This window comes from Xenopus laevis, chromosome 8S (assembly GCF_017654675.1).
Source record: "Xenopus laevis strain J_2021 chromosome 8S, Xenopus_laevis_v10.1, whole genome shotgun sequence".
Classification (NCBI taxonomy): Eukaryota; Metazoa; Chordata; class Amphibia; order Anura; family Pipidae; genus Xenopus; species Xenopus laevis.
The window spans coordinates 51876167-51903814 of record NC_054386.1 but is presented as its reverse complement, the minus strand read 5'-3'; the positions used below and the strand labels follow the sequence as shown (position 1 = coordinate 51903814).

General features: G+C 41.0%; 1 protein-coding gene across 1 annotated transcript in view; it reads left to right on the top strand.

Annotated features, from left to right (window-relative positions):
- LOC108700068 (transmembrane protein FAM155B) overlaps positions 1–27648 on the top strand; it is a 462070-nt gene that overhangs the window by 184635 nt on the left and 249787 nt on the right. Inside the window, exon 2 of the mRNA XM_018232934.2 lies at positions 22821–22992. Coding sequence (XP_018088423.1) covers positions 22821–22992 — 172 coding nt within the window. The remainder of the gene's footprint in view (positions 1–22820; positions 22993–27648) is intronic.

Genomic DNA, 27648 nt, shown 5'->3' with positions numbered 1-27648 from the left:
AGTACAGTGAGCAAAGTGAAATTACCATTTTTTTTCCACCTGACACAATGGCATTACGTCTGACCAATGTGTCAAAAATTAACACAATTATGCTCATACCTTGCAACAACCGCACTTTTATTTAAAAGGGTTGAAACACATTTTTAGTATGATGTAGAAAGTAATGTTCTGAGAAAATTTGCAATTGATTTTAATTTTTTATTATTTGTGGTTTTTGAGTTATTTAGCTTTTTATTCAGTAGCTCTCCAGTTTGCAATTTCAGTAATCTGGTTGCTAGGGTCCAAAGTACACTAGCAACCATGTATTCATTTGAATAAGAGACAGGAATACGAATAGGAGAGACCTGAATATAAAGATGAGTAATAAAAAGTAGCAATAATAATAAATTTGTATCCTTACAGCGCATTTGTTTTAGACGGGGTCAGTGACCCCCATTTGAAAGCTGAAAGAGTCAAAAGATGAAGGCAAATAATTAAAAAACTATAAAAAATAAGTAATGAATACCCAATTGCTTAGAATGAGCCATTCTATGGCATACTAAGGGGCCGATTCATCAATAGTCGAATATCGAGGGTTAATTAACCCTCGATATTCGACTGGGAACTAAAATCGTTCGACTTCGAATATCGAAGTCGAACGATTTAGCGCTAATCCTACGTTCGATCGATCGAACGATTTTAATTCAACGATCGAAGGAAAATCCTTCGATCAAAAAAAGGTTAGCAAGCCTATGGGGACCTTCCCCATAGGCTAACATTGACTTCGGTAGCTTTTAGCTGCCGAAGTAGGGGGTCGAAGTTTTTTTTAAAGGGAAAGTACTTCGACTATCGAATGGTCGAATAGTCGAACGATTTTTCGTTCGATTCGTTCGATTTCGTTCGAATTCGAACGAATTTAACCAATTCGATGGTCGAAGTACCCAAAAAATACTTCGAAATTCGAATTTTTTTAATTCGAATCCTTCACTCGAGCTTAGTGAATCGGCCCCTAAGAGTTAACTTAAAAGTGAACCACCCCTTTAATGAATGGGATTTAATGTGCAACTGACTGCTGGGAAACTTGCACAAGTGTAACTGCACATCTGGTCATAAATGACTCCTATAATATGTTATGTGGCAAGGAAAGTACTATATAGCATTTTTGTAATTCTTCCCTTTTAGATTCTGTTCATTAGCCAAGGATCGAGTTACTGGACATTAGGAGTAAACATCCACCCCCAATATTTTTTTTTACTTTTACTTGCTACCCTCCTACTTTATTTATTGCAGAGCAAGCAGTGCACATTAATAGGTCAACTAATGTTATTACTGTGGGGGTAGTATATTATTGGGACAGAAGTATTAAACCAGCAATAGACCACAGTTTCAGTGCTTTCTTGATGGTTTTCCAGGACTGGTTTGATAATATTAATAATTGTAAGGAGCGATCCACATCGCTCCTGTTCCCGGCTGCGGAAAATCCAAGATGGCGGAGCCCATTGTCACTGTGTGGGTCATGGTGCTGGCGTGTTGACATCAGTGCGCAAATTTGTGACGTCGCAATGCCAAATTCAAAATAAAAGGACACCCAGGACGCCGGTTCAATCCCTGATAATAGGTTTTATTTGGAACATTCCTGGGTGCATTATAATTCGTCTGTTATTGATTCCTGGACTTCTGACCCTGCCTGATTCTTGACTCCGCTACTTATCTGCCTGCCTTGTGAACAATTGCCTGATCTTGACTACGCTTACAATTGACCCCTTTTCGATACCACAAACTTGGACTTTAACCCTAAGTTTCCTCCTTGGTCCTGACTACTCCCACTGGATGCCTATAGGCCCCCTGGCATTATTATTAGGCCATGGACCCCACTGAGGAAACTGCGCCTAATGTAGGAAGAGCCCTCCGTGGGCTGGCATCCCGCATGGAAACTTATGAGGCACAGCAAGTCCGCAAAGGGCAAGTACTTGGCATGCTTCTTTTTCATATGCCTCCCACTTCCCCTGTTGTGGGCAATCCTCCTGCTCCTGTTGCTCCTTCGGTAGCGGTTTCTTTGGCTGGAGAGCCGCGCATTCCTCCTCCACCTCGCTATAATGGGGACCCGCAAGCCTGCAGAGGGTTTGTTACCCAGGTATAGGACCAAAGGTACCAAAATATGAGAGTCATTTACATCCGGAAGTACAGTGAGCAAAGTGAAATTACCATTTTTTTTCCACCTGACACAATGGCATTACGTCTGGCCAATGTGTCAAAAATTAACACAATTATGCTCATACCTTGCAACAACCGCACTTTTATTTAAAAGGGTTGAAACACATTTTTAGTATGATGTAGAAAGTAATGTTCTGAGAAAATTTGCAATTGATTTTAATTTTTTATTATTTGTGGTTTTTGAGTTATTTAGCTTTTTATTCAGTAGCTCTCCAGTTTGCAATTTCAGTAATCTGGTTGCTAGGGTCCAAAGTACACTAGCAACCATGCATTCATTTGAATAAGAGACAGGAATACGAATAGGAGAGACCTGAATATAAAGATGAGTAATAAAAAGTAGCAATAATAATAAATTTGTATCCTTACAGCGCATTTGTTTTAGACGGGGTCAGTGACCCCCATTTGAAAGCTGAAAGAGTCAAAAGATGAAGGCAAATAATTAAAAAACTATAAAAAATAAGTAATGAATACCCAATTGCTTAGAATGAGCCATTCTATGGCATACTAAGAGTTAACTTAAAAGTGAACCACCCCTTTAATGAATGGGATTTAATGTGCAACCGACTGCTGGGAAACTTGCACAAGTGTAACTGCACATCTGGTCATAAATGACTCCTATAATATGTTATGTGGCAAGGAAAGTACTATATAGCATTTTTGTAATTCTTCCCTTTTAGATTCTGTTCATTAGCCAAGGATCGAGTTACTGGACATTAGGAGTAAACATCCACCCCCAATATTTTTTTTTACTTTTACTTGCTACCCTCCTACTTTATTTATTGCAGAGCAAGCAGTGCACATTAATAGGTCAACTAATGTTATTACTGTGGGGGTAGTATATTATTGGGACAGAAGTATTAAACCAGCAATAGACCACAGTTTCAGTGCTTTCTTGATGGTTTTCCAGGACTGGTTTGATAATATTAATAATTGTAAGGAGCTATCCACATCGCTCCTGTTCCCGGCTGCGGAAAATCCAAGATGGCGGAGCCCATTGTCACTGTGTGGGTCATGGTGCTGGCGTGTTGACATCAGTGCGCAAATTTGTGACGTCGCAATGCCAAATTCAAAATAAAAGGACACCCAGGACGCCGGTTCAATCCCTGATAATAGGTTTTATTTGGAACATTCCTGGGTGCATTATAATTCGTCTGTTATTGATTCCTGGACTTCTGACCCTGCCTGATTCTTGACTCCGCTACTTATCTGCCTGCCTTGTGAACAATTGCCTGATCTTGACTACGCTTACAATTGACCCCTTTTCGATACCACAAACTTGGACTTTAACCCTAAGTTTCCTCCTTGGTCCTGACTACTCCCACTGGATGCCTATAGGCCCCCTGGCATTATTATTAGGCCATGGACCCCACTGAGGAAACTGCGCCTAATGTAGGAAGAGCCCTCCGTGGGCTGGCATCCCGCATGGAAACTTATGAGGCACAGCAAGTCCGCAAAGGGCAAGTACTTGGCACGCTTCTTTTTCATATGCCTCCCACTTCCCCTGTTGTGGGCAATCCTCCTGCTCCTGTTGCTCCTTCGGTAGCGGTTTCTTTTGCTGGAGAGCCGCGCATTCCTCCTCCACCTCGCTATAATGGGGACCCGCAAGCCTGCAGAGGGTTTGTTACCCTGTGTCTTATTCAGTTTGAATTTCAACCTTCGCAATACTCTTCTGAGAGGGATAAAGTGGAGTATGTGATGTCCTGTATGGAGGGTAAACCGCTAGAGTTGGCAACACCTCTCTAGGAGAAGAATTCTCCTTTGACCTTCGATGCGAAGGAGTTCCTCCAGGCTTTCCAAACTGTGTTTGATGCCCCGGGCCATGTCACTAATGCATCATCCCGGGTCCTGCAAATCCAACAGGTAAGTCACAGTGCCAGTGAGTATGCTATTGACTTTAGAACTTTAATGGCAGAAACCAATTGGAATGATAGGCATATAAAGATGTCTTCTACCAAGGCCTGTCCACTCGACTGAAAGACTATCTCATCTCCAGAGAACTTCCCGAGTTGCTGGAAGATTTAATTGCTCTTTCATCGCCCCTACGACTGCCCCATTGAACTTCTCCCTGGTACCATGCCCCCCAGGGGGCGTAACTACCTCTTCTCTCCTGCTGAGACTTCCTAGATGAAGGATAACCTCCAGTGAGGATTCATTAGACCTTCCTCTTCTCCTGCCGGGGTGGGATTCTTTATCGTAGAAAAGAAGGATGTCAGTTTGCATCCCTTTATTGATTACAGCAGGGATCCCCAAGCTTTTGAACCCATAAGCAACATTCAGATGAAAAAGGAGCAACACAAGCATGAAAAATGTTCTTGGGGTGCCAAATAAGTGATGTGATTGGCCAGTTGGTAGTCCCTATGTTGATTGTTAACCTACATTGAGGCTCTGTTTGGCAGTGCAACTGGTTTTTATGCACCAAAACTTGTCTCCAAGCCAGGAATTCAAAAATAAGCTCCTGCTTTGAGGCCACAGGGAGCAAGATGTTGCTCACGAGCTACTGGTTGGGGATCACTGGATTACAGGGGCCTCAATGAAATCACGGTGAAGAATCGCTATCCGCTACCTCTCATCTCTGAGCTATTCGTCCAACTCAGAGGGGCGAAGATTTTCACTAAATTGGATCTCCGAGGAGCTTACAACCTAATCCGCATCGAGGAGGGGGATGAACGGAAGATGGCATTCAACACCAGAGATGGGCACTATGAGTACCTGGTAATGCCCTTCAGCCTCTGCAACACCCCCGCCGTCTTCCAAGAATTTGTGATTGACATCTTCAGAGATCGTTTGGGGCAATCCGTAGTGGTGTACTTGGACGACATTCTAATCTTCTCCAAAGACTTGGAAACTCATAGAACCTGGGAAGAGGTGCTTGCCCATCTGAGAGAATACTCCCTTTTTGCCAAGTTGGAGAAGTGTTTTTTCTAGGTGCCCAAGATTCCATTCCTGGGGTACATTATCTCTCGTGAGGGGTTCAAGATGGTTTCTTCCAAGGTCACAGCAATCCAAGACTGGCCTCTCCCCACAAGTACCAAGGCCATCCAAAGATTTGTCGTTATTGCAAACTACTACCGACAATTTATCAAGGGGTTCTCCTCCCGTATTGCTCCTGTCTTGGCTCTCATCCAGGAAGGGATGAAAACCTAATGCCTGGCCCTCTTATGCTCCGGAAGCCTTCCAGTCCTTGAAAGATTGTTTGCTTTGGCTCCTGTCCTTTGACATCCTGACCTCTTGCAACCCTTCTTCATTGAAGTAGATGCGTCCGACATTGGGGCTGGTGCCATCCTCTCTTTAGAGACAAGTCGCAGATGGGAAACTTCACCCTTGTGCTTATTTCTCTAAAAAGTTCTCTCCTGCAGAGCAAAATTATGACGTGGGGAATTGTGAACTTCTGGCAGTGAAACTGGCACTCGAGGAGTGGCGATATTTCCTGGAGGAAGCCCCTCACCCTGTGACCATTTACACAATTTATCCAGACTCTCAAGAGACTGAATCCCCGTCAGTCCCCCGTTAAGATTACGAGCCAATTGTTCCTTCCACAAAGATCATTGCTTCCCTATTCCCACAACTGGCCAGCCAGATCCTGTCTGTTCAGTCATCTGCTCCTGCTGATACCCCCATTTGCAAGCTGGACATTCAGGTACTCAGACTGAGCTTGTCAGTCGACTCCTCTGGTGGCCTTCTTTATGGAAGGATGTGAAAGACTTTGTGGCGGCCTGTGCCATCTGTGCCTCATCTAAATCCAGCCACTCTCGCCCTAGCGGGCTATACAACCTCTTCCCATCCCGTCTCGTCCTTGGACTAAATTAACCATGGACTTCATTGTTGAACTTCCAACTTCCAAGGGGAACACCGTAATATGGGTAGTGATTGACCGCTTCAGTAAAATGGCACACTTTATTCCTATTCGTAAACTTCCCTCTGCCATTGAACTCCGTCTTCATCGTTTCCCGGCGGATATAGTATCAGACAGAGGTTCCCAGTTTATGTCTAAGTTCTGGCGCTCGTTGTGTAAAGACCTGGTTATCGCTCATCAATTCTCCTCTGCCTATCACCCTCAATCCAACAGTGCAGCTGAAAGAGTAAACCAAGAGCTGGAACAATTCCTGAGAAGTCATGTATCCCTCTGTCAGGATCTACTTCCCTGGGCAGAATTCACTCATAACAATGCTTGTCATGCCTCCACAGGTAGATCACCCTTCTTGACTTTCTATGGGCAACATCCACTAGCTTTCCCTCAGGACTTCCTGTTGTCTGATGTTCCAGCAGCCGATGATCATGCAGCCCACATGTCGGCCATTTGGGCGGCTACCAAAACCAATTTAGGGAAAAGTTCCTTGTCCCACAAGAAGTATGCCAATCAAGGATGGAAATCTTCTCCTTTATATAAAGTTGGGGACAAAGTGTGGCTCTCTACGAGGAACATTTGCCTCAACATTCCTTCCCCCAAATTGGGTCCAAAATTCGTTAGTCCATTGTGGAGATTGTTAATCCCATGGCTGTCAAACGTCAGCTTCCCCCTGAGATGTGAATCCCTAAAGTGTTCCATCTGTCTCTTCAGAGCAATCTCCCCCTGCTTCTGTCTCCATGGATGGGCAACAAGAATACGAGGTAGAGAAGATCTTAGACTCAAGAATCTCGAGAGGGTCTCTACAATTCCTAATCCAATGGAAGGGTTTCGGTCCTGAAGAATGCTCTTGGATAAAACAGGTTGATGTCCATGCCAAAGAAACCCATGAGATGGCCTCCCCTGGAAAAGGATGTACAGGAGATCTTGTGCATTTTCCACATAATTAGTATTACATCGGGGCTTGCGTGGGATTGAGGTTGGACATGCTGGGAAGCCTGTTGGCCTGAGTATGTAGCCATTCGATTGCCAGAGTCCATGAGTGATCCAGTCACAACAGCCAAAAAACAAGTCATGTGCTTTGAACAACCTCTTACAGGCATTGAGCCTTCACTCTGTCTATAAGAGGCATATATGAACGTACTTACATACGTGCTCCAAACTGGATGGAATGGAGCGCATATATTGATGCATTTTATTAAGATACTTAATACTTGATTTTTTTTTCGCGAAACTGAGGCTAAAATTTGCTGCAAAAAAGGGCATTATTTATCAAAATCCAAAAAGTGAAAAAGAGCCATAAGCTGCTTCATGAGACTCCTATGTCCAGTGGTCCTGCCCCAATGGAAACTGGCACACAGCCATGTAGTATAGAAAGGATACCGTCAGTGTAAAAAAATTTACTTTTATTTTACCCCAATAAAAGAAACTTTAAACAGGGCCAGACACATTTCATGCAGAAAACACTTAATCAGATATAGCAATGGTGATATAGTAGGCAAGGATTGTGTCGTGTATTGTGTGAAAGAAATGTGTAAAAAGCACCAGGGCCAACAATTTGAAACAGTAATATAGATATCTTTGTGGTGTTTATACAAATGGCCTGTAGGTGTCACTGTGCACATTAGTTGAATTCTATACCGCTTGGGGTGTTAGAGTGAAGCTAATGTTGATGTGTAATGGCTGCATGAACCTGCTAATGAAGCACTGTTATACTCTACTCATCCTCGGCTACCAAAACACAACAGATTGGTGAAGAGATGTCTCTTCTACCTCTGCAGCAGCCTGCACAATTTCTCCAAAACCCTGGTGAGCCTACCATACCTTTTACTGTTTGGATTCATATGTTTGAAAATTACATTTTTGCTGCTGACCAAGGGGAGATTTCTGGTGCTAGAAAGCGTGCTTTAATTGTTCACTGCCTGGGAGCAGAGGACAGCATATATTCTATACATTACCATTACCTGATGAGACTTATGAAACTGCACTTACTGCTATAGAGAACTTTTTCATGCCAAGAGTAAATGTGGTTGCTGAAAGATATAAATTCCGCCAATGTGGACAGCGTGATGGAGTATCCACAGAACAATTTGTAGCAGCTATGAGAGAGCTGGTTGTTACCTGTGAGTTTGGGAATCTAACAGATGAAATGCTAAGAGACCAAATAGTGAAAAAAACAAACTCACCACGCATTAGAGAGAGACTGCTCCTACAGCAGGATTTAACACTTGCAAAGGCTATTACAGTTGCTAGTCAAATTGAAACAGCAGTGGCAGAGGCTAAAACTCTGTCATTGAACTTCTGGGAATGTACAGACTGTAAATTCTGCTATTCTGCTCTGTGGCCTAATAATGCACAGTCTCAAGCAAAATACAGTACTAAAGAAAGGGATTCACTGCAAAACAGTGCAGCAAATATAAATAAAAAATACTGCTTTCTCTGTGGTTCAACACAACACACTGCAAATTATGCTACATGTCCTGCAAAAGCTGTACAATGCCTCAAATGCAAAAAAGTAGGACATTTTGCTAAGATCTGCCATAGTTCTGATAAATGTGTATATGTGTCGATGTATTAAAGTAAGGACTAAACCTCCAGTCTTGTGTCCATGAACCCCCGTAATGCCATGGATAATTCAAACAAAGTTCATAAAAAGGCAACATTTATTCACAACCATGCCAAAGAGATATGGATTAAAATCAAATAATTGGTACTGCATATGGGGGAAGGGATCCCTCTCCTTGAAATGCTTAACCCCACCACTGGATTTGTGCCAATCAGATGGGAGGAAAATGCATATTACATAGAAATTGCATGAGCTAAGTGCTATTTAGTATATTAAACACTGTACAATAAAAGGGCAAGTCTGCCTAAACCATGTATTGCTCCTGCTAGATATGACTTTGGAGAAGCTCCATTTGATGAAGGACATTTTCCTACTCCTGATGCCAACTGCAATAGGCCTGAAGAAAATGAACTATAAGGTGTACTGAGAGAATCAGAAAATGACCTGCATGGACTAAGGACTATGTGATGTGAAGAATGTATATTATTGCTTTAAGATGCATTGTTGTTTATTACATTGACCCAAATGCTTTCCTATACTATAGGGGGAATATGTGGTGTTTATACAAATGGCCTGTAGGTGTCACTATGCACATGAGTTGTGCATGCACAGTACTTTCTATACAGCTTGGGGTGTTAGAGTGAAGCTACTGTTGATGTGTAATGACTGCATGAACCTGCTAATAAAGCACTGTTATACTCTACTCATCCTCGGCTACCAAAACACAACAGTTGCTTTTAGTCTTACAAATCTTTTACAGTTGCAGTGCAGAGTATATGTAAATAACTCTGCTCAGGTGAGGATACATTCAGTAGAAGACCTCTGTGCAGTAGAAGTGTCCCACCATTCATTGATGACCAAAATGCCATCCTGATACCCTAGGGATGAACAAACTTTTTTACATGTTACATTTTTGCTTGCAAAATTTGCAGTTTCACCAGTGGCAACAACAATGTGGCATAAATTCACTCATCACTAGAACATTATCAAGGCTGTGTTAAGTTTTGTTGGAGGGTACCAGTATGGAACCTTTTATGCAGAATGCCTGGGACTTGCTGTTTTACTGATAAGGGATCTTTCCATAATTTGGATCTCCATAACTTGTCTACTAAAAAATTATTTAAACAGTAGTTAAACCCAATAGGATTGTTTTGCCTCCAATAAAGATTAATTTGATTTTAACTGGGATCAAGTACAACATACAAGAATGGAATCCGTTATCTGGAAACCCATTATCTAGATAGCTTCAAATTACAGAAAGGCCGACTCCCATTGACTCCATTTTAACAAATAATCCAACTTTTTAAAAATGATTTCCTTTTTCTCTCTGATAATAAAACAGTATTTCATTGGTGGTCAGCGTCGGTTTTCCAGTGGGCTGCGGCCCGTGCATATGCGTGACATCAGTACAAACGATCACAGCGCTTTCTTTTCTTTAATTTGTAGGGGGCCCTGGTTGCTCAGGTTTTTTTGTTTTCTTTAACTTGCAGGGAGCCTTGGTCGCTCAGGTATTTTTTTTCTTTAACTTGCAGGGGGCCCTGGCCGCTCAGGTTTTTTTTTTTCTTTAACTTGTAGGGGGCCCTAGTTTTTTTTTCTTTAACTTGTAGGGGGCCCTGGCCGCTCAGGTTTTTTTTCTTTAACCTGTAGGGGGCCCTGGTCACTTAGGTTTTTTTTCCTTTAACTTGTAGGGGGCCCTGGCCGCTCAGTTTTTTTGTTTTTCTTTAATGGGGGCCTGGCCACCAGTGTTTTTTGGTAACCCCTGGCCACCAGTGCAACTCTTTGGCATCCCTTAAACAACAATGTGTTTTTATAATTTTAGTAGGGGACACTGGCAACAATTTTTTTCTATAACTTGTAGGAGTTACCTGGCCACAAATATATTATTTTTTTATTTTGGGCCCTGTCCTCAAGTGAAGTAAATGGGCCTTGGCCACAAGTGTTTTATAAAAACGTGTAGGGGCCCTAGTACCTTGTAAGGGAGCCCTGGCCTCCAGTGTTTTCTGTTTTTCTTTAACTAGCCACAAATGTTTGTTTTAATAGCTCAAATAGTCTACCTTGACATGGTGGCAGGCTTAATAACCCTTGGCCAAATGATTTTATTCACTGTTTTAGTGCTTGTGTCCATGTGACCTTTGTACTAGTGGGAGGGGGGCATGGTGAGGTATTCGTGGTGATGTAGGCGTGGCAAAGGGGACCCAGAAAATTTTGTTGTGTGATTTCTGATGGCGGCCCTGCTTGTACGAAAACATGAGAGCTCATTTATGTCGTCAAGTACAGTGAGTAAAGTCAATTACAAGTACAATCACCATCTTTTATCACAAAATACAGTGTTTTTTCCAGCATTCCAGTCATTGTGTTCCCAATGGGGTGTTACCCTTGAAGCAGTTGTGGCGAGTGCATAAAAATTCATGAAACTGTGCAATAAATTCAACAAAATTCCATTGGTGTTTTTCCATGTCTGGTTGGTGTCATTTCTGGTGTTTCGTGTAAGAGTGACGTGTGCACCTTATTCTTAGACACACGTGCACTGTGTCTATTGACAGAGGGTGCTGGAGCTATCTCCTGGCCCAGAGTGGTCAGGTCAGTAGATGCAACTGAGCTCAATTCTGAATGGGATGCAGAAAGAAATGAGCAGCAACAACTGCAACTAAATAAAAATGCAAAATTATGTTTTGAAATTTTTAACCAAAGGTGTTTTACATACAGCTGACTGCAGTTGTAAAAGACCCCTATGATTTGTATATATGCAGTGGCATAACAAGCAACGGGTGAGCCTGGGTGCAATGGGCCCTCAAAGTGGAATCAAGTGCCAGTGCACTTAAAAAAATTGACTTTGCCCTGCTGCCTGTGATATCACTTATTGTGGCCCATGGGGGTTCAGACATGGGTGCACAGTATATATATGATCCAGATTACCCCTGAGTATCCACACCAGCTGAACATGCCACATGTGAAAATATAGCTCCAATGCAAATCCTGTATTACACAGCAAAAGCTGCAAGTAGGAGAACCACATGCAGTGTGTGGCACAAAGCATTTTCAGGCCTCAGGTCATAAATTAAAGGGAAAGATAGTTTACATTGTCACCTCCAGTGTGAACCAGGCTCAAATTGGCTCTGCAAGAGTAGGTGCTGGCTTTGTCTGATCCGTCAGTCAGCAGATAACCTGAAGGGCTTCTAGTGGGATTCCAGCAGTCAAAGGATAATGGGGGGTTGCATAATAAATACATATGTTATGGAAACTTTGCAGGTTTTAATGAAATAAATTGCACAGTTCAATTTTGTCACACGCTCATATTCTCCTTTAATATAATGGGTTCTATATTTACCAATTACATGATTGAATGCCTACTGTTTTTTATTGCTTTATGACATTGGGAATTGTGTAGTGTACTGTAGCAAGTGAATATAACAACATGAATTTACCCCTATTGTTGTAACCCAAAGCATTTAATGACTGGTTTGAGTATTTGGTTCAGTAGAATGTTACTGTTCCCCATAATTTGAGGGCTTTCTCTGATTTGGGTGGCCCCTCCTTGTTGTCTTGCAATTCTCATTTTCAAATACTCCCCCTACTCTCTGTTCTTCATTTCCCTGCCCCACCCCCCAGCATGGGCACATCTCATCCTATTCAACCTTACTGTACAATTTATATATGAATGGAACGCACAATGACATGCGTTACGCTGTCACTTCCCAGGAGAAGGAAACTGTATGTACTTTGCAGTCAATATGCTGATGACCATTCACTGAAACATTCCAGGAAAAGCTTTCTCTGCTCTGTCATTCTCTTAAATATAAAAAATTTCAGCTTTTCTGGTAAAGTTTCCTGAACACGTAAATCAGCAGCAAGCCATTTACCTAATCTTCATGTTTACTTTATAAGGATTGGCACTCCAACTGTTGCATAACTACACTTCCCAGCATTCCCTGCCCAATGAGCTGACAGGGAGCTGATGGTAGATGTAGTTATGTAAAAGCAGGACTGTGCTCTGTGCTCGCCAAACATGTCGCTCCATGCACCCAATATTAAGAGATTGGTTTAACCCTCAAAAAATTTACAATTCTAAACTCATTACACAAACCATATATTTTGAACCCACCAGTGCCATAAAACCAATGATTATGTGCCAATGTATTAATTTTTTTCACTAAAACTAAAATTGAAAGTATAATAATAATAATAATAATAATAATTGATTTGTTATACCTGCTCATAATCCTGACTGAAAAATCAAAAAACTATTTAAGCCCCATTGTGATCCAGACTTATCAGCCCACATGGATTCTGATTTGTCCCACCTCATCCACAGTAACAGCCCACTTAATTTGCACCCAAATTAAAGTTGTCTCTCACTATCTGGGATGTGGACAGTGGCATAACTGAGCATGGTCAAGGATGTGACCAGGATGCACCCAAAACATAGCCCCCATTGCACTGCTCTCTGCACAATAAAGCACTAGATTGGCATGTCTTCTGATTCTTACACTTGTATGTGACTGACACACCAACATCTATTTAATTAGGTTTACTCTTTGTTGCCTCAGGGGCCCCGCCGCGCACACTGTGTTTTTGTCATAACCAGCCGGTGCGGATTTGGGCTGACAAGGGCTCACAAGAGCCAGGGGCCAACCTGTTTTTTTCCCGGTTTTCTCAGTCCGATCCTGCTTCCAAGTGCAAAATCGATGCATAATGTGTCTTTTTTTCAACATAACTAACTATTTTACTATTCAGAAACAAAGAATATGTGACTAGAGAATGGTAGCTGGTGCTCTCAATCTCAGTAGACACCCCCGCTCCAGGTGCGAAACTGTTACCAATTAGTCAGATGACTGAGAGAAAGCAATCAGAGCAGACACAACATGTTTTGGGCAAGTGCCCTTTATCAAGTGTACAAATAGTCAGTGTTAACAAGCTTTCAAAGGGTAAAACAGGAAGTGAGGTCACGTATCAAGGTAAGTGGATCAATGATAAATAGGTGCACGCATTAGGGGTAATTAGTGAGTCCTTTACGCCGAAGTCCTTGCTTAATTCAGTCCACAGTGTTAGGGCTCTTACAGACGAGCGTTTTTACCTGCGCAGGAATAGACGCATTACATTTCTTCCAATGGGGCTGTACAGGTTAAGACGCAACATGCTGCATTTTCCCTGCGTTTGGCGCCTACACGCACCTGTGTGAGTACAGCCCCATTGGAAAAAATGTAATGCGTCTATTCCTGCGCTCCCCTGAGGCTGAACGCAGAAAAACGGAACGCAGGGGAGCGCAGGTAAAAACGCTTGTCTGTAAGAGCCCTAATATCTTCTGGAAACAATTCCACATAGTCTCTTCAAATAAGTGTTGAAAAAAGTATAGTATAATATAGGGCTCAGAAATCAATTATCTGAAAAAGAAACAGATCAGGCATGAGTAACAAGGAAAAGTAACAAAACTTTTTTATACACTGTACAGGTAAAAAGCAACATTGTCACAGTGTCAAAGGAAGCATTTCACACTCCAGCTGTCATTCATGCCTTTCGGATACATTGTATCTAGCTTCTTGATCCAGTATGCTTCCCTCTGTAGTATTTTCTTTTTAGGGTTCCCACCTCTCTGCAAGGGGCCAATTACTTCTAATATAGCCCATCTTAGCTGTGACTGATTATGGTTAGCATCCTTAAAATGTCTGGACACTGTAGTGGACAAGGGAAAGTTGTGCTCACCACTATTTTTTAAAACCATTAGGCGGGGGTGCAATGAGGGTGTGACCACAAAATACATATAGTCAAATACAAGAGGTCCTCTGCACTCAACCCATTATCAATATATTTAAGACAGAGACATTTTGTGCATACTGCTACTGAAAAATGCCTTACCCTTTAAACAACACAGGGATTGTTTGTCCATATATTGCAATATATTTAAGCTGGCCAACTACGTCAAAGTCATCCCACATCAGGCCAGTCCTACGCTTAATTTTCATCTGATTCATTAAGAATTCAATTGCTTAATTATACATTTTACAAAGGGACTAAGTTTTACCTGCAACTTACTAGCTGCTTTCAAAGTAAAACTCCCAAACTTGGCTGCCCTTTTATTAGACACCAGTGGGGTCACCTAACTATAGCTGGGAAGGGTGGGAGCTACAACATGGAGCTGGTCACTGCTCCTGTATAACTATAAAAAAAAAAAAAGGGAAAGTTGTGCTCACCACTATTTTTTAAAACCATTAGGCGGGGGTGCAATGAGGGTGTGACCACAAAATACATATAGTCAAATACAAGAGTTCCTCTGCACTCAACCCATTATCAATATATTTAAGACAGAGACATTTTGTGCATACTGCTACTGAAAAATGGCTTACCCCTTAAACAACACAGGGATTGTTTGTCCATATATTGCAATATATTAAAGCTGGCCACTGTAGTGTCTGTGGCTGTTCCTTTCTTATAGTTTCGTATGTTTCCTTTGTGTTCTTTAATTCGAGTTTCCACAGTTCTTATGGTTTGGCCAATGTAAGCCAGTCCGCATGGACATTTTAATATGTAAATCACATTGCTTGTATCACAGGTGGCATAGTGTTTTAGTTTTACTGGTGTGCCATTAGCAGGTTGTCGCAAGGTATCTACTTTAATGATAGAGAGACGAATAGTTACAATTTAAACAGGCAAATGTGCCCATCTTAGGTTGGCCTAGGAACCTCGTGGCCCCTTTCATTCATGGGGGATTGATCTCTGAAGGGCATAATATATCTCGGAGGCTTCTCCCTTTCTTGTAGCTGAATACTGGAGGTTTTGCTAAGGGACCTCTGAGTGTTTTTTCTTGTTGTAACAGTGGCCAAAATTTGTGAACAATCCGTTCAATTTGTTTACTCTGTGCATTATACTGGCTTACAAATGGGAAAATGTCCTTTCTTTCTTTTGGTTTGTATTTAAGTAACTCATTCCTTGGAATTGTACCTACCTCTTTGACACAGTTTTCAATATTCCTAGGTTTGTACCCTCTTTTAAGGAATCTATGTTTGAGGGTATCTACTGCTATGTAGTAATCGTCTTCAGACGTAATACTACGTGCCCTTATGAACTGGCCCTTTGGGATTGCTCTAATTATTTTAGGGGCATGAAAACTGGATGCTAGCAAAATATTGTTTTTTTCAGAATTTTTACGGTAAAGGTTAGTACTAATGTTGCCATTGGCAATTGTTATTGTAACATCAAGGAAGTTTATACAATGGCCCCCTGTTTCCGTAGTAAATTTAATGGTGGGATGGGCTTTATTAGCTTGGGTTATCATTTCCATGAAAGCTAATTCTGGGCCATCCCATAGGATGAGAATTTCGTCCACAAATCTGTAAAAGCCAGTTATGTACTGTGTAAAAGGTGCAGTCAGGAACAACTGTTTTTCGATTCTGTGGACAAAAATATTGGCAAATGAAGGCGCGACGGCCGCTCCCATCGACGTCCCTTGTTTTTGCCAGTAAAATTCACCAGAGAATCTGAAATAATTCTTCTTTAAGACAATTGACAGGCAATCAATAATAAAGTAGAGTAATTGGTGAGAGATGTTAGTTTCTAATAGAGCTTCTTCTACATATCCTATGCCTTCTTCCTGTGGGATAGAGGTGTAAAGGCTCTGCATATCGATACTGTACAGCTTTACATTGGTACTTACTTTCCCAAGATCCCTTAATTTACAGAGTAGATCAGTAGTATCGATAAGGCAAGTAGGTATATTTGCAACCAAAGGTTGTAGAAATTTATCCACAAACTTTCAGAGGGGTTCCAACACTGAGTCAATACCAGACACTATTGGCCTACCCGGGGGGTTTTCTAGAGATTTGTGTATTTTTGGTAAAAGGTATAACACAGGTATTCGTGGATATTCTTTGCATAAGAAATCCTTTACATGGTTCGGGATAAGACCATTCTTATCCATTGCCTGTGATACTAACAATTCAACCTCTTTCTTAATAGTGTCAGTGACATCATTCCCAATTTTTTCATAGTGGCCAGGTGTATTAAGTTGTCTAAAAGCCTCTTCAAGGTATGCTTCCTTATTCATTACTACAATATTTTTCATTATATATATATATATATATATATATATATATATATATATATATATATATATATATATATATATATATATATATATATATTATTTTTTTCTGATTTTTCTGATTTTTCAAGTTTTTTTCAAAATTTATTATTTAAAAATAATGTGTTATATTGATGGATCTATATTCACATTGTAGTGGACTGCTTAAAGAGTTTACATTTCTGATATATGATAGATTTTTCTATTTAGTGCAAATGCACGTTACGTGATTTTTATTCAGGTGTTTCTGTTTGATTTTAATGATATGTGTTATTTTAGTATGAGCCCGACAGAGGGCACTCATGCTTCTGATGAAGTGACACAATGGTCACGAAACGCGTCAAGCGCACATCCCTTGCCCGCTGGTGATTTTAATCTGCGTCTAATAAAGCATTTACAGTTTTAAACGCTGGTTCCCGAGTGTCTACTGATCCGGTGGAGTCCGTCTTTGAATTTTGCGAATTACTACAATAGCCCCACCTTTGTCCGCTTTACGTATTACTAGTGACTCATTTGATTTTAATTTTTGGAGTGCGGCCCTTTCATTGTAGGATAAATTAGCTGTATGGCTTTCAGTTGCGCTTTTATCCCAAATTTATTTCACCTCATGAGTTACTATTTTTTCAAAAGTGGAAAGGAATTCGTTGTTAACATCTGGCACAAATGTACTGGTATTTTTTAACCCACTCAAAATATCTGAGGACTCTTTAGCATTACTTGCACTTAAGGTAGTTTGGGGGCCAAAGTGTAGTTTTAATTTAATGTTCCTTATAAATTTTTGAAAATCAATCTCCTAGGTAACATATTCAGTATTATGTGTTGGTACAAAACCCAACCCCTTATTTAACAATTGTATTTCAAATGTATCAAGTTCATATGAAGACAAGATAACTACCTTGCTGTCTTGTGTTTCCGCGTGGGGTATTGCTCCCTGATAGTCTGTGGCTTCTGATTGCGCCGTGTATCCGTGGTTTCCTGGATTGCCGCAGCTCCTAAAAAAGATGCAGACGATTGTGTAGAGGAGGCTGAGCATTCTTCGCTGCTAGACGTCGCTTCTGCTTGGACTCTGAGTGCGCCCTGGCATGGGGTTCTGTATCTCTGCTTGTGGTGATGTTGGAGCTGTGCGCTGTCTGCTGGGGTCCAATGCCTTCTCTCCGACCGCTCCGTGCGTCTGTGGCGTGGACTCTGCTGACCCGTTTGTGTGCGCTGACTTGGTCTCTCCTCGCGCCACGAGTACTCCCGGCCTTCTCTGTAGTCCCGCGCATCTCTCTCAAACTTGTTGCGCTTACGAACAATGATAGTCTCGCGTAGTTTGGTCAGAGTGCGCTCCTGCTCGCTGAAGATTTTCTCCGCTTGTTCTTTACCTCTTTCCAGAGTTAATTGGTCCTTCTTCATCTGGATATGGGTACGGATTTCGTCTAGTTTAGAAGTGTTTCCACTGTCAGTAGCAATAAATCTTGACTACATTTATTGCATATTTCATGCCAGCGTTGTTGTAAGAGGTTATTATCTGCACACAGATTTGGTTTGATGTCAAGTCTTAAGCCTCTTGGTATTCTTTTTACTTTTAAATATTCTGCCAAGGAGCTTAAGTGCAGGCTGGTGTGTACTTCCTTGCGTCGTAAATTAAACAGATCTTTCTCTGTATTGGTGGTCATGGTTTCTTGTGTTGAAAGCAGATTTACTGCATCAATTTTGCTCAAAATCCTTCCAAAGTCCGCTTCTTCATAGGCAAACGTAGTTGCAGTTGAAGGGATTGAATCCTCAGACATAGTAGTTTGCTATCCTTTACCCACAGTTAGGCGGTATACAATTCAGAAACAAAGAATATGTGACTGGGGAATGTAGCTGGTGCTCTCAATCTCAGTAGACACCCCCGCTCCAGGTGCGAAACTTTAACCAATTAGTCAGATGACTGAGAGAAAGCAATCACGGCAGAGCTTGCTGCTGAGTGTTCTTTATTAGACATAACATGTTTCGGGCAAGTGCCCTTTATCAAGTGTACAAATAGTCAGTGTTAACAAGCTTTTTTTCCTTGTTACTGATGCCTGATCTGTTTCTTTTTCAGATAATTGATTTCTGAGTCCAAGATATTTACATTATATGTACGGCTAATGGTGAGAATAATGGGCATTTCTTTTCCTTCCATACTAATTGAGTAATTTATCAGGATTTTCTGTGGTAGGCCCAGAAATGGGCAGTTCCTTGAGTACTATACTTTTTTTCAACACTTATTTGAAGAGACTATGTGGAATTGTTTCCAGAAGATATTACACTGTGGACTGAATTAAGCAAGGCGTAAAGGACTCACTAATTACCCCTTATGCGTGCACCTATTTATCATTGATCCACTTACCTTGATACGTGACCTCACTTCCTGTTTTACCCTTTAAGAGCTTGTTAACACTGACTATTTGTACACTTGATATAGGGCACTTGCCCGAAACATGTTGTGTCTAATAAAGAACACTCAGCAGCAAGCTCTGCTCTGATTGCTTTCTCTCAGTCATCTGACTAATTGGTTAAACTATTTTACTATGTTACTATAAATCAGACTGATGCACACAGATGAGCCCAGGGCCGGAACTAGGCAGCTGCCTAGGGTGCAATGATTGGGGGTGCTGGGCAGCTACCTGTTCTGCCTACCCCAAGACCGGACACACCTGCCACTGAGGGAAGGAGGGGGGCAAGCTGGCTGGCTGGGTTGCCTATTGTGCTCGGCCAGCCTCCGGATGAGCCCTTAGAAAAATGACTACTTAATTGCAACTTCCATGCCTGTTACTGAGGAATATTTCTCCCTCTTACTCCAGAAAAGTTAATTTGCTTCTGATAAAACTGAACCTCAATTTTGAAATTTATACTATTATTAGATAGTTAACTCCACTGGGGCAGGAACTAATGTGAATGATGTACTGTATAAACTTTGTAAAGGGGCTGCAGAATATTTAAGGGCTAATCATATTGATAGGAAGTGGGCAAAAACAGCAATTTTATTTTATTTAATAGAAATCAAAATATATAACATAAATGCTCTAGAATGGTATATTTTATTGTATAATTTAAATGCCTTAATTCTCTTAAATTATCTGAAATAGACAAATAATCTGCTTTTTGCCGCGACCAAACAGTGTGTGCGCGGCAGAGGGGACGGTTGCAGGACGGGAGGCAGTGAGGCAGCAGCCCTCAGAGTACTGGGGGGGGCCTGAGGCAGAAGCCCCGGTGGGCCCCGGGCCCCCCAGTCTGGCCCTGCTGGCTGGTGCTGTAAATTCACATTAAAGGTTCAGTACTGGAGAAATGGCATGGGTACCATTAGTTTATATAAGGATTTTTTACCATTTATAATTCCTTCACTTTGCGTGTACATCCTCATTGAAATGTCCGTAATTAGGAAATTGTTGGAACAGGTTAAAAAGTGTTGGTATGAATCTGATCCCAGTCTGAGAGGTAAATATATATTTAGATACTAGACAGTGGTTACTTATATTACCTTGTGTGGACCAATGAGGAAATAGACTCCTGTCTGGACCAGTTGGTGGCTCCCCCCCACTGCAGTGTGTTAGAATCTGAGCCTGTTGATAGCAGTTCTGAAACCCTGGTGAACAATTTTCAATGCATTTTATTCTGTAGCAGTTGGTAGCTGTACCCTCTGGGATGCCAGAATTTTGACCAATGGTGAATATTTCCCCTCTGGTTATGGAACCAGGGCCAGATCACTAACTATCTATCGCCTTAGTCTGCACTGGACTAGTGGTTGGCTTTTCCCCCAGACAATGATATTATCTGGGAATTATGATTTGGAAAACCATCTGTTCAGTATGGATAACTCTTATAAACCAATTGTGCCCCCTACTGAATGCAGTCATGACTGTTACCATCCCTTCTGGAGTGCTAAAATGCATAATGTGAAAGCAAAAACTGAGAATCCCTGCAATTCTGTGTTCTATTCTATGTTGCAGGGAAAATCGTTTACTCTTTGTTGTTGACAATGTGATTTTTTTGGCAGTGCAGCCACAAATACACAAATCAAAACTGCCCACTAGATGGCACTTATTTGCCTTTGTAGGATGAATGATATTTAACACAAAAATGTGTAAATAGTTTATTTTCCCATTCTTTTTTTCTGTTCTATACAAAGCTGTGTTGAATGGATCTGTAGATATTACTGTATATTTTGACTGTTGAGCAAATAGATTCTACAAGCTGGCGGGAAAAGGTTTCATTAGCAAGGAACATAGAATCTACAATTGGCTATTGCTCCTCAGGCCTGTTCACCTCAAGCGTGATCCCAAACCATTTACCTGCACCCCACCACACTTGAAACCTTCCTGCCAGTTCCAGTAACTCTCTTGTATTCGAAGAGGTAACATACTCACACGGATTTACACACACACAATTTTATCAAATTTAACACACTTTTGCCATGTTTTTGCAGTAACAACTGTTTGTTGTATAGGGTGTCGCGTGATCAGGTATTTTGACTATTAACCGTTCACACTGTCCAATCCAAGTTTTATTGATATTAACAGTTTTAGTTTTTGATTTAAAGGAAAACTATACCCCCAAACAATGTAGATCTCTATTAAAAGATACTGAGTAAAATAGCTCACGTGTAAAACCCTGCTTCATGTAAATGAACCACATACCTCCCAACTGTCCCTTTTTCAGAGGGACAGTTGCTCTTTTGACAGCTCAACCCACAGTCCCTCATTTGTACTGGAAAGTCCCTCTTTTCTCTGCACTGAACAGCCAGAAAAATAAACAAAGTTTGTCACTTAATTGGCTTTTAGCAGAGAGCCCAGAACAGCTAACAGGTGCAAATAAGATACTTTGTAACACTTTTGAGACTCAAAAACCCAGTTTAGATAAGGAGAAATATTTTCAAATTTTCATAACCTGCCAAATTTTGTAAAACAAACATGGTAATTAGAGGGTGTGGCCACATAAAGGGGTGTGGTCAACAAATTGCTGCTCTACGTGCGAAAAATTTTTTTTGTCCCTCTTTTTACTTCCAAAAATGTTGGGAGGTATGGAACCATTATCATAATAATATACTTTTTTAGTAGTATGTGCCATTGGGTAATCATAAATAGAAAATTGCCATTTTAAAAAATAAGGGCTGCCCCCTGAGATCGTACGATTCACTGTGCATAAAAACCACATGTAAGGTCACATGAGCCAATTAACAGACAGAGTTCTGCCTTTTGCTTCCTCACTTCTTCCTGTTACAGTTAGTGTTGTAGTATTTCTGGTCAGGTGATCTCTGAGGCAGCACAGATAGAGTCACGAAATGGTGGTTCAAGGCAAGAGATGTAAAAGGGCAATATTTATGTAAATATATATTCCAGTTTCGTAAGATTCTTTAATATGTCATTCAATTTGATATAAACTATCTGTTGCTTAAGTATTCATTTTGGGGGTATAGTTTTCCTTTAAATGTACTTTTAGCCCAGCATTGTTGATCACTGGAGAATGAAGGTTCACTGGAGAGCAGATGTGTTGAATTTCTTAGATAATTTATTAAAAATGCATAGCACTACATGTTTCGGACCACTTGGGTCCTTCTTCTGGTGCAGTTGTTGATCACTACTTGTTTTTACCCATCAAATTGTAATAAGGAAAGTGCAGGAAATGTTGAAAAATTGCTTGGTAGTTGACAAGGGGGTTTGTGGAAAATTCGCTATAAATAGGGATAAAGTCCCCTTTCATGAATTTCTTATAGAAGTCTTGATAGGAAAGTAGAGAGGTTGATGCTAGAAATGCTAGGAAGTTATATCATTGTATAGTGAATATTATAACTAAATTTATATACAAGTATACTGGATATGGAAATATGGAGTAGAAGCCACATCTAGAGACTATAGCAACTAGGCAAATGTTTGTTTCCTAAGAAGTGACCAGTAAACACTTCTAATCTTCTAGTTGGCTGCTATAGGGTTAATGCTAGAATTAGTGTTTGCCCCCTATTATATTACCCCAATGGTGTTTATACCCTGGCTTGCAGAGTGTGTCTCATCCACATTTACTCGAGTGCTCTCTCACAATAATGAAAGCAGACTGTTATTTTGCATTATTGTACTAAAGCAACATCTTTGAAAATTATTAAAGATTATTAACTGTGCCAATGTCTATTTTTACACCCTTAGGCTGTCTACAAAGCCTGGCTTTGCTCTGAGTATTTTAACGTGACTCAGCGGCAGTGCCGCCATCGCATTCCTTGCAAGCAGTACTGCCTAGAGGTTCAAACTCGCTGTCCGTTCATGCTACCTGACAATGACAACCTTATCTATGGAGGGTTACCTGGCTTCATCTGTACAGGTAATAAGCTGGGATGTTTTTAGCTATAATGGATAAAATCATTATGGCGCTGTAAATTAAAATGTGGGAGTCATTAACTCGGTCTACTGCAGACAAGAAAAATAATTGTCATCTTAGTGGCAATGTATTGACAGGGGGTTATTTATTAAACGCCAAATGCAAAAAAACTTGAAAATTTGAGGTTTTTTTACTATAAAATATGAATTTTTAATGGAAAAAAACTAAAAATGTTTGAAATGTATTATACCCCGAGGCTGCAAAAAGTCTGAATCAGAAAATCCGCCATCTCAGACCTGCCAAGGTTGTATATAAGTCAATAGGAGAGGTTCCTATCCTATTTGGAAGTTTCTGTAGTCTGAGCTGGATTTAGCCTGAAAATACGATTATTTTGGTATTTTCAGTCAAAAATCCCAACCAAATCATGGGGATTTTTTGTCCGGACAGCTCAAAATAGTCGGATTTTCGGTCTAATTAGTATGATTCGGGAAAAACCTCTGAAAAAATAATATGATTCGGGTTTTCGTCAAATTTTATCGAGTTTTCCCCCGATCCGATTAAATCATGCTTTTTTAATAATAAATAAGGTCAAATACTGGATTCTAGTTTGGTCAGTTTTTATTTAAAAAAAACAATAGAAAAATTCGAATTTTGATAAATAACCCGCTTAGTGTTTCTTCTGTGCTGAAGCTTCTTATTGTTTTTGGTAACATCATATATGAGGTCATGGGGCAGTTCTGTACCCTATAGTTTTGCTCTCTGAATCCAAATAAGCCTATGCAAAAACTAGTGTTAGGGGATGGGGAATGGTCTATTCCAGTGCTGTCCAAGTTCTGTGGTACAGAGGGCCAAAATTGTACTGACCTATGTGGAGGAGGGCCGATAATGGAAGTCAGTGTTGGCCACTCCCCTTTTAAACCACACCCACTGTAAACCACACCCATATTACCATAAGAACTTTTAAGATCGTATCCACATTAACGGTGGTAGCACACCTAAAAACCAAATGGTTGGTGCTCACTGCAGGGAAATCCCTCATCACTCATATGTGAAAAATTGAAGTCATGTTAAAAACACACCCTTAAATCCATATGCCTCATCCTCCCCTGTGGATAATACAACAGCCCCCCAACACATGATTAAACACCTTAGGGGCCCTTAACAACAATTTTCAAATGCTAACAAACCCCTAACAGGCTTACATCCCACAGGTAGGGTAGGGCAAGCAGCACTGGGCAAGCAGAGAATGGCACACACAGGGAGGCAGGGCCAGGCCAAGGTATTTTTGCACCCTAGGCAAAGGCTTCAATCAGTGCCCCACCCAGTCCTGCATTACCATTTCCCACCTTACCAGTCATATAGCCCCCTGTACCTGTGCCAGCACCTATCATATTGCCTCCATTTGTACCTATACCAATGGCAGTCAATCCCTCAGATTGCCCCCAGGCCCCAATCTGTACCTGTGCCAGCATAAACCAAAACATCCATCATATTTTTACCCCCAATCTGTACCTATGCCAGCAGCAACCAAAAGAATCCATCATATTGCCCCAATTTGCATCTGTTCCAGCAGTAGCCAAAAATCCATCATATTGCCCTCAAACATCTGTGTACCTGTGCCAGCAGCCACCATATTGCCCCATGTACCTGAGCCAGCAGCAGCCAATCCCTTATATTGCCCCTAATCTGTACCTGTGCCAGCATCAGCCAAAAAATCCACACTATTGCCTCCATATATGTACTTGTGCCAGCAGCAGCCAAACATCCATCATATCATCTGTTTACCTGTGCAAGTAGCAGCCAAGATATTGCCCACAAATATGTACCTGTGCCAGCAGCTGCCAAAAGGGAACTGGGGAGTGATTCTGTCTGGAACAGGGGGTTTATAAACAGGGGCGATCCTGGCCCCTCTGCCGCCTGAGGCATCAGCAGTTGCTGCTGCCCCCCCCCCCCGGAAATTCGCTCTTAAATTACCTGGAGTAGCAATTTTTCTGCCCCTGGTACCTAGTGGGGCCCTGCTCCCGGGGCGACAGCCTCAACTCGCCTCATTAGCGAAGCACCCCTGTTTATAAAGTTGAAAAACTTAAAGGCCAAATATATCAGTGTTTAAAAAGAAAGAAAGGAAATTCCCCTTAAAAGTGTGCCCCGCCCATGATTGCGCCCTAAGTGGGCGCCTACTCTGCCTGCCCCTAGTTCCAGCCCTGCAGGGACGGAAGGCAGAACAGAGCAGTAGACAAGTAAAGATCTCATTCTAATATGTACTTCATACAGTGACACAGTGCTGGTGCCCCATTAGCATTTTGTATAAAGTGTGAACAGGAGAACAATGTGGGAACTTTCAGTCTGGGTCTCAGGTGTGAACAGTACAGGCTTTAGGATATAAACAATAGAGGTGTCACAAGTGTGAACAATACAGGGGGAATACAGGTGTGATACAGGGGATTAGAGTCTGAATTTGAGGTTTAAACAATGCAGGGTGCAGTTTATCTCTACAGTGATACCTTTTAAAGATTACATATGGTAAACAGACTCAGCATCTGGTGGGCCAAAGAAGGGGGGGTCACGGGCCGCCAGTTGGACAGCCCAGGTCTATTCTATGCCAAGGCCAAGAAGATGGAATGAGTAGTGGTGGAAAGAGCAGTTTAATGGAGAACTAAATCTTAACTAAAGAATAAGGCTATAAATGTTGTACATTATGTTTTGGGTTTCTGTACTAGCCCAAGGCAACCACAGCCATTTAGCAGGGAAGATCTGTTCCTCCAAAGATGCCCCAGTAGCTCCCCATCTTCTTTTCTGCTTATTCACTGCACATGGATGGTCTGTGCTCCTGTCACTTACTGAGTTTAGGGACAATATACAGTATGCATAGAAAATAAATGTCACAATATAAGTCTAATTAATATAGATAATTACTGCATGGCAGCTCAGAAACCAATGCAACTAGCGTCAGAATTTAAAAATAATCAGACTTGTAGCGTCAGCTTATATTACAGACAAACCTCATTTTCTGCTTGATAATTTGTAGCTTCTCAACAGCTGCTCAGAGCCCACTGAGCATGTGAGTGTCATAGACACTTGACCCCCCTGTGACAAGTCTGAAGTCCTGGATCTTCTCCAAGGAATGCAGTCACTCACGAAACTAAGTGGAATATATGCCTGGATGCACGATCAGCACACGCTTACTACAAAAACAGAAGAGGGATCAGCACTCACAGGTCTTATAGAAATTTAAATAATCGTTTATTGTAGAACTATGGACTGACGTTTTGGCCCACCAAGGGCTTTTCTTAAAGTACCACACACATAGTAAAACAAGCTTATATACACGTACTGGGTGGAAATCAGACTATTGTGACGTAAGTGCCATGTCACGACCCCAGCAACGATCATTTAAAGGGATACTGTCATGGGGAATTTTTTTTTTCCAAAACGCATCAGTTAATAGTGCTACTCCAGCAGAATTCTGCCCCAAGTCACATGACTTGGGGCAGCTGGAAAATTGACAATATGTCTAGCCCCATGTCAGATTTCAAATTTGAATATAAAAAAATCTGTTTGCTCTTTTGAGAAATGGATTTCAGCGCAGAATTCTGCTGGAGCAGCACTATTAACTGATTCATTTTGAAAATTTTTTTTTTTCCATGACAGTATCCCTTTAAACTGCACATTGAGGATCTAACATATAATCCATACATTTAAAATCAGAACTAACATCTTTTTAAACAGGATTCACATTTACATCAGTAACATAATAGTAACTTGTAATAAAAACAAGGCAATATGTAACACCATTATCATTTTGGCAACATTGTAACTCCTCCCTGTTTTCTCCCTTGTTAAACAGAATGACTGCCCATGTTTATCATATGTCAATAGTTGAGAAGATGTTAAAAAATGTTTTAAAAATTTATTTTTAAAAAAAAATGTTGTTGGGCCCTAGGGTCTGCATCTCACGGTCCTAAAAAAACAAATAAAGAATATAAAACAAATAACCACTATAACGGCCTTATTAACCCATTAAACCAAAACCTTCCACAATTTACTGCCCCTCAGATGACTCCAATTATGCATTATAATCTAGCCCTATATCCATTGGAGGGACGATTCTCACTCCTTTATTTATATCTAGGCAGTTCCCCCGTATTTATTGCCCTCTCGTATATGTTGATCAACAAGTGTATTCATATTAAAGACTAAAAGGCCTTCGATATAAACCTTACCGCCATTTCATCACACTAAGGAGCAGCTTCTTCCCAGCGCGTATATGCGCCCCATTATACTGGTAACTAATAGCGCTTCCTTTTCTCTGTGACACTGATAAAGACTGTGACAACTCCTCGTACTGATTAAGCTGCAGTGCAAAGAAGTTTGTTTTATATATGATAATGCGTTACATTAGTCACTATCTTGTATCTGTTACAGCTATGTTGCAAACCTTATCATGAATTTGTTACATTGTATCAGATATATTTAATAGAACACTGAGCTATGTTTTTGCTTGTACATATATGAATTTTGACGTTTCGTTTATGAATTTTCAGTTTTTCTGTCACATTTTAGCCTCTTATGTATATCCACTCTGCTCACACGTCATAGCGACGTCACTACTTCCACTTTCCCGGAAGGCTAGAGTGCTAGCCGAAACGTTACTTGTTCTTT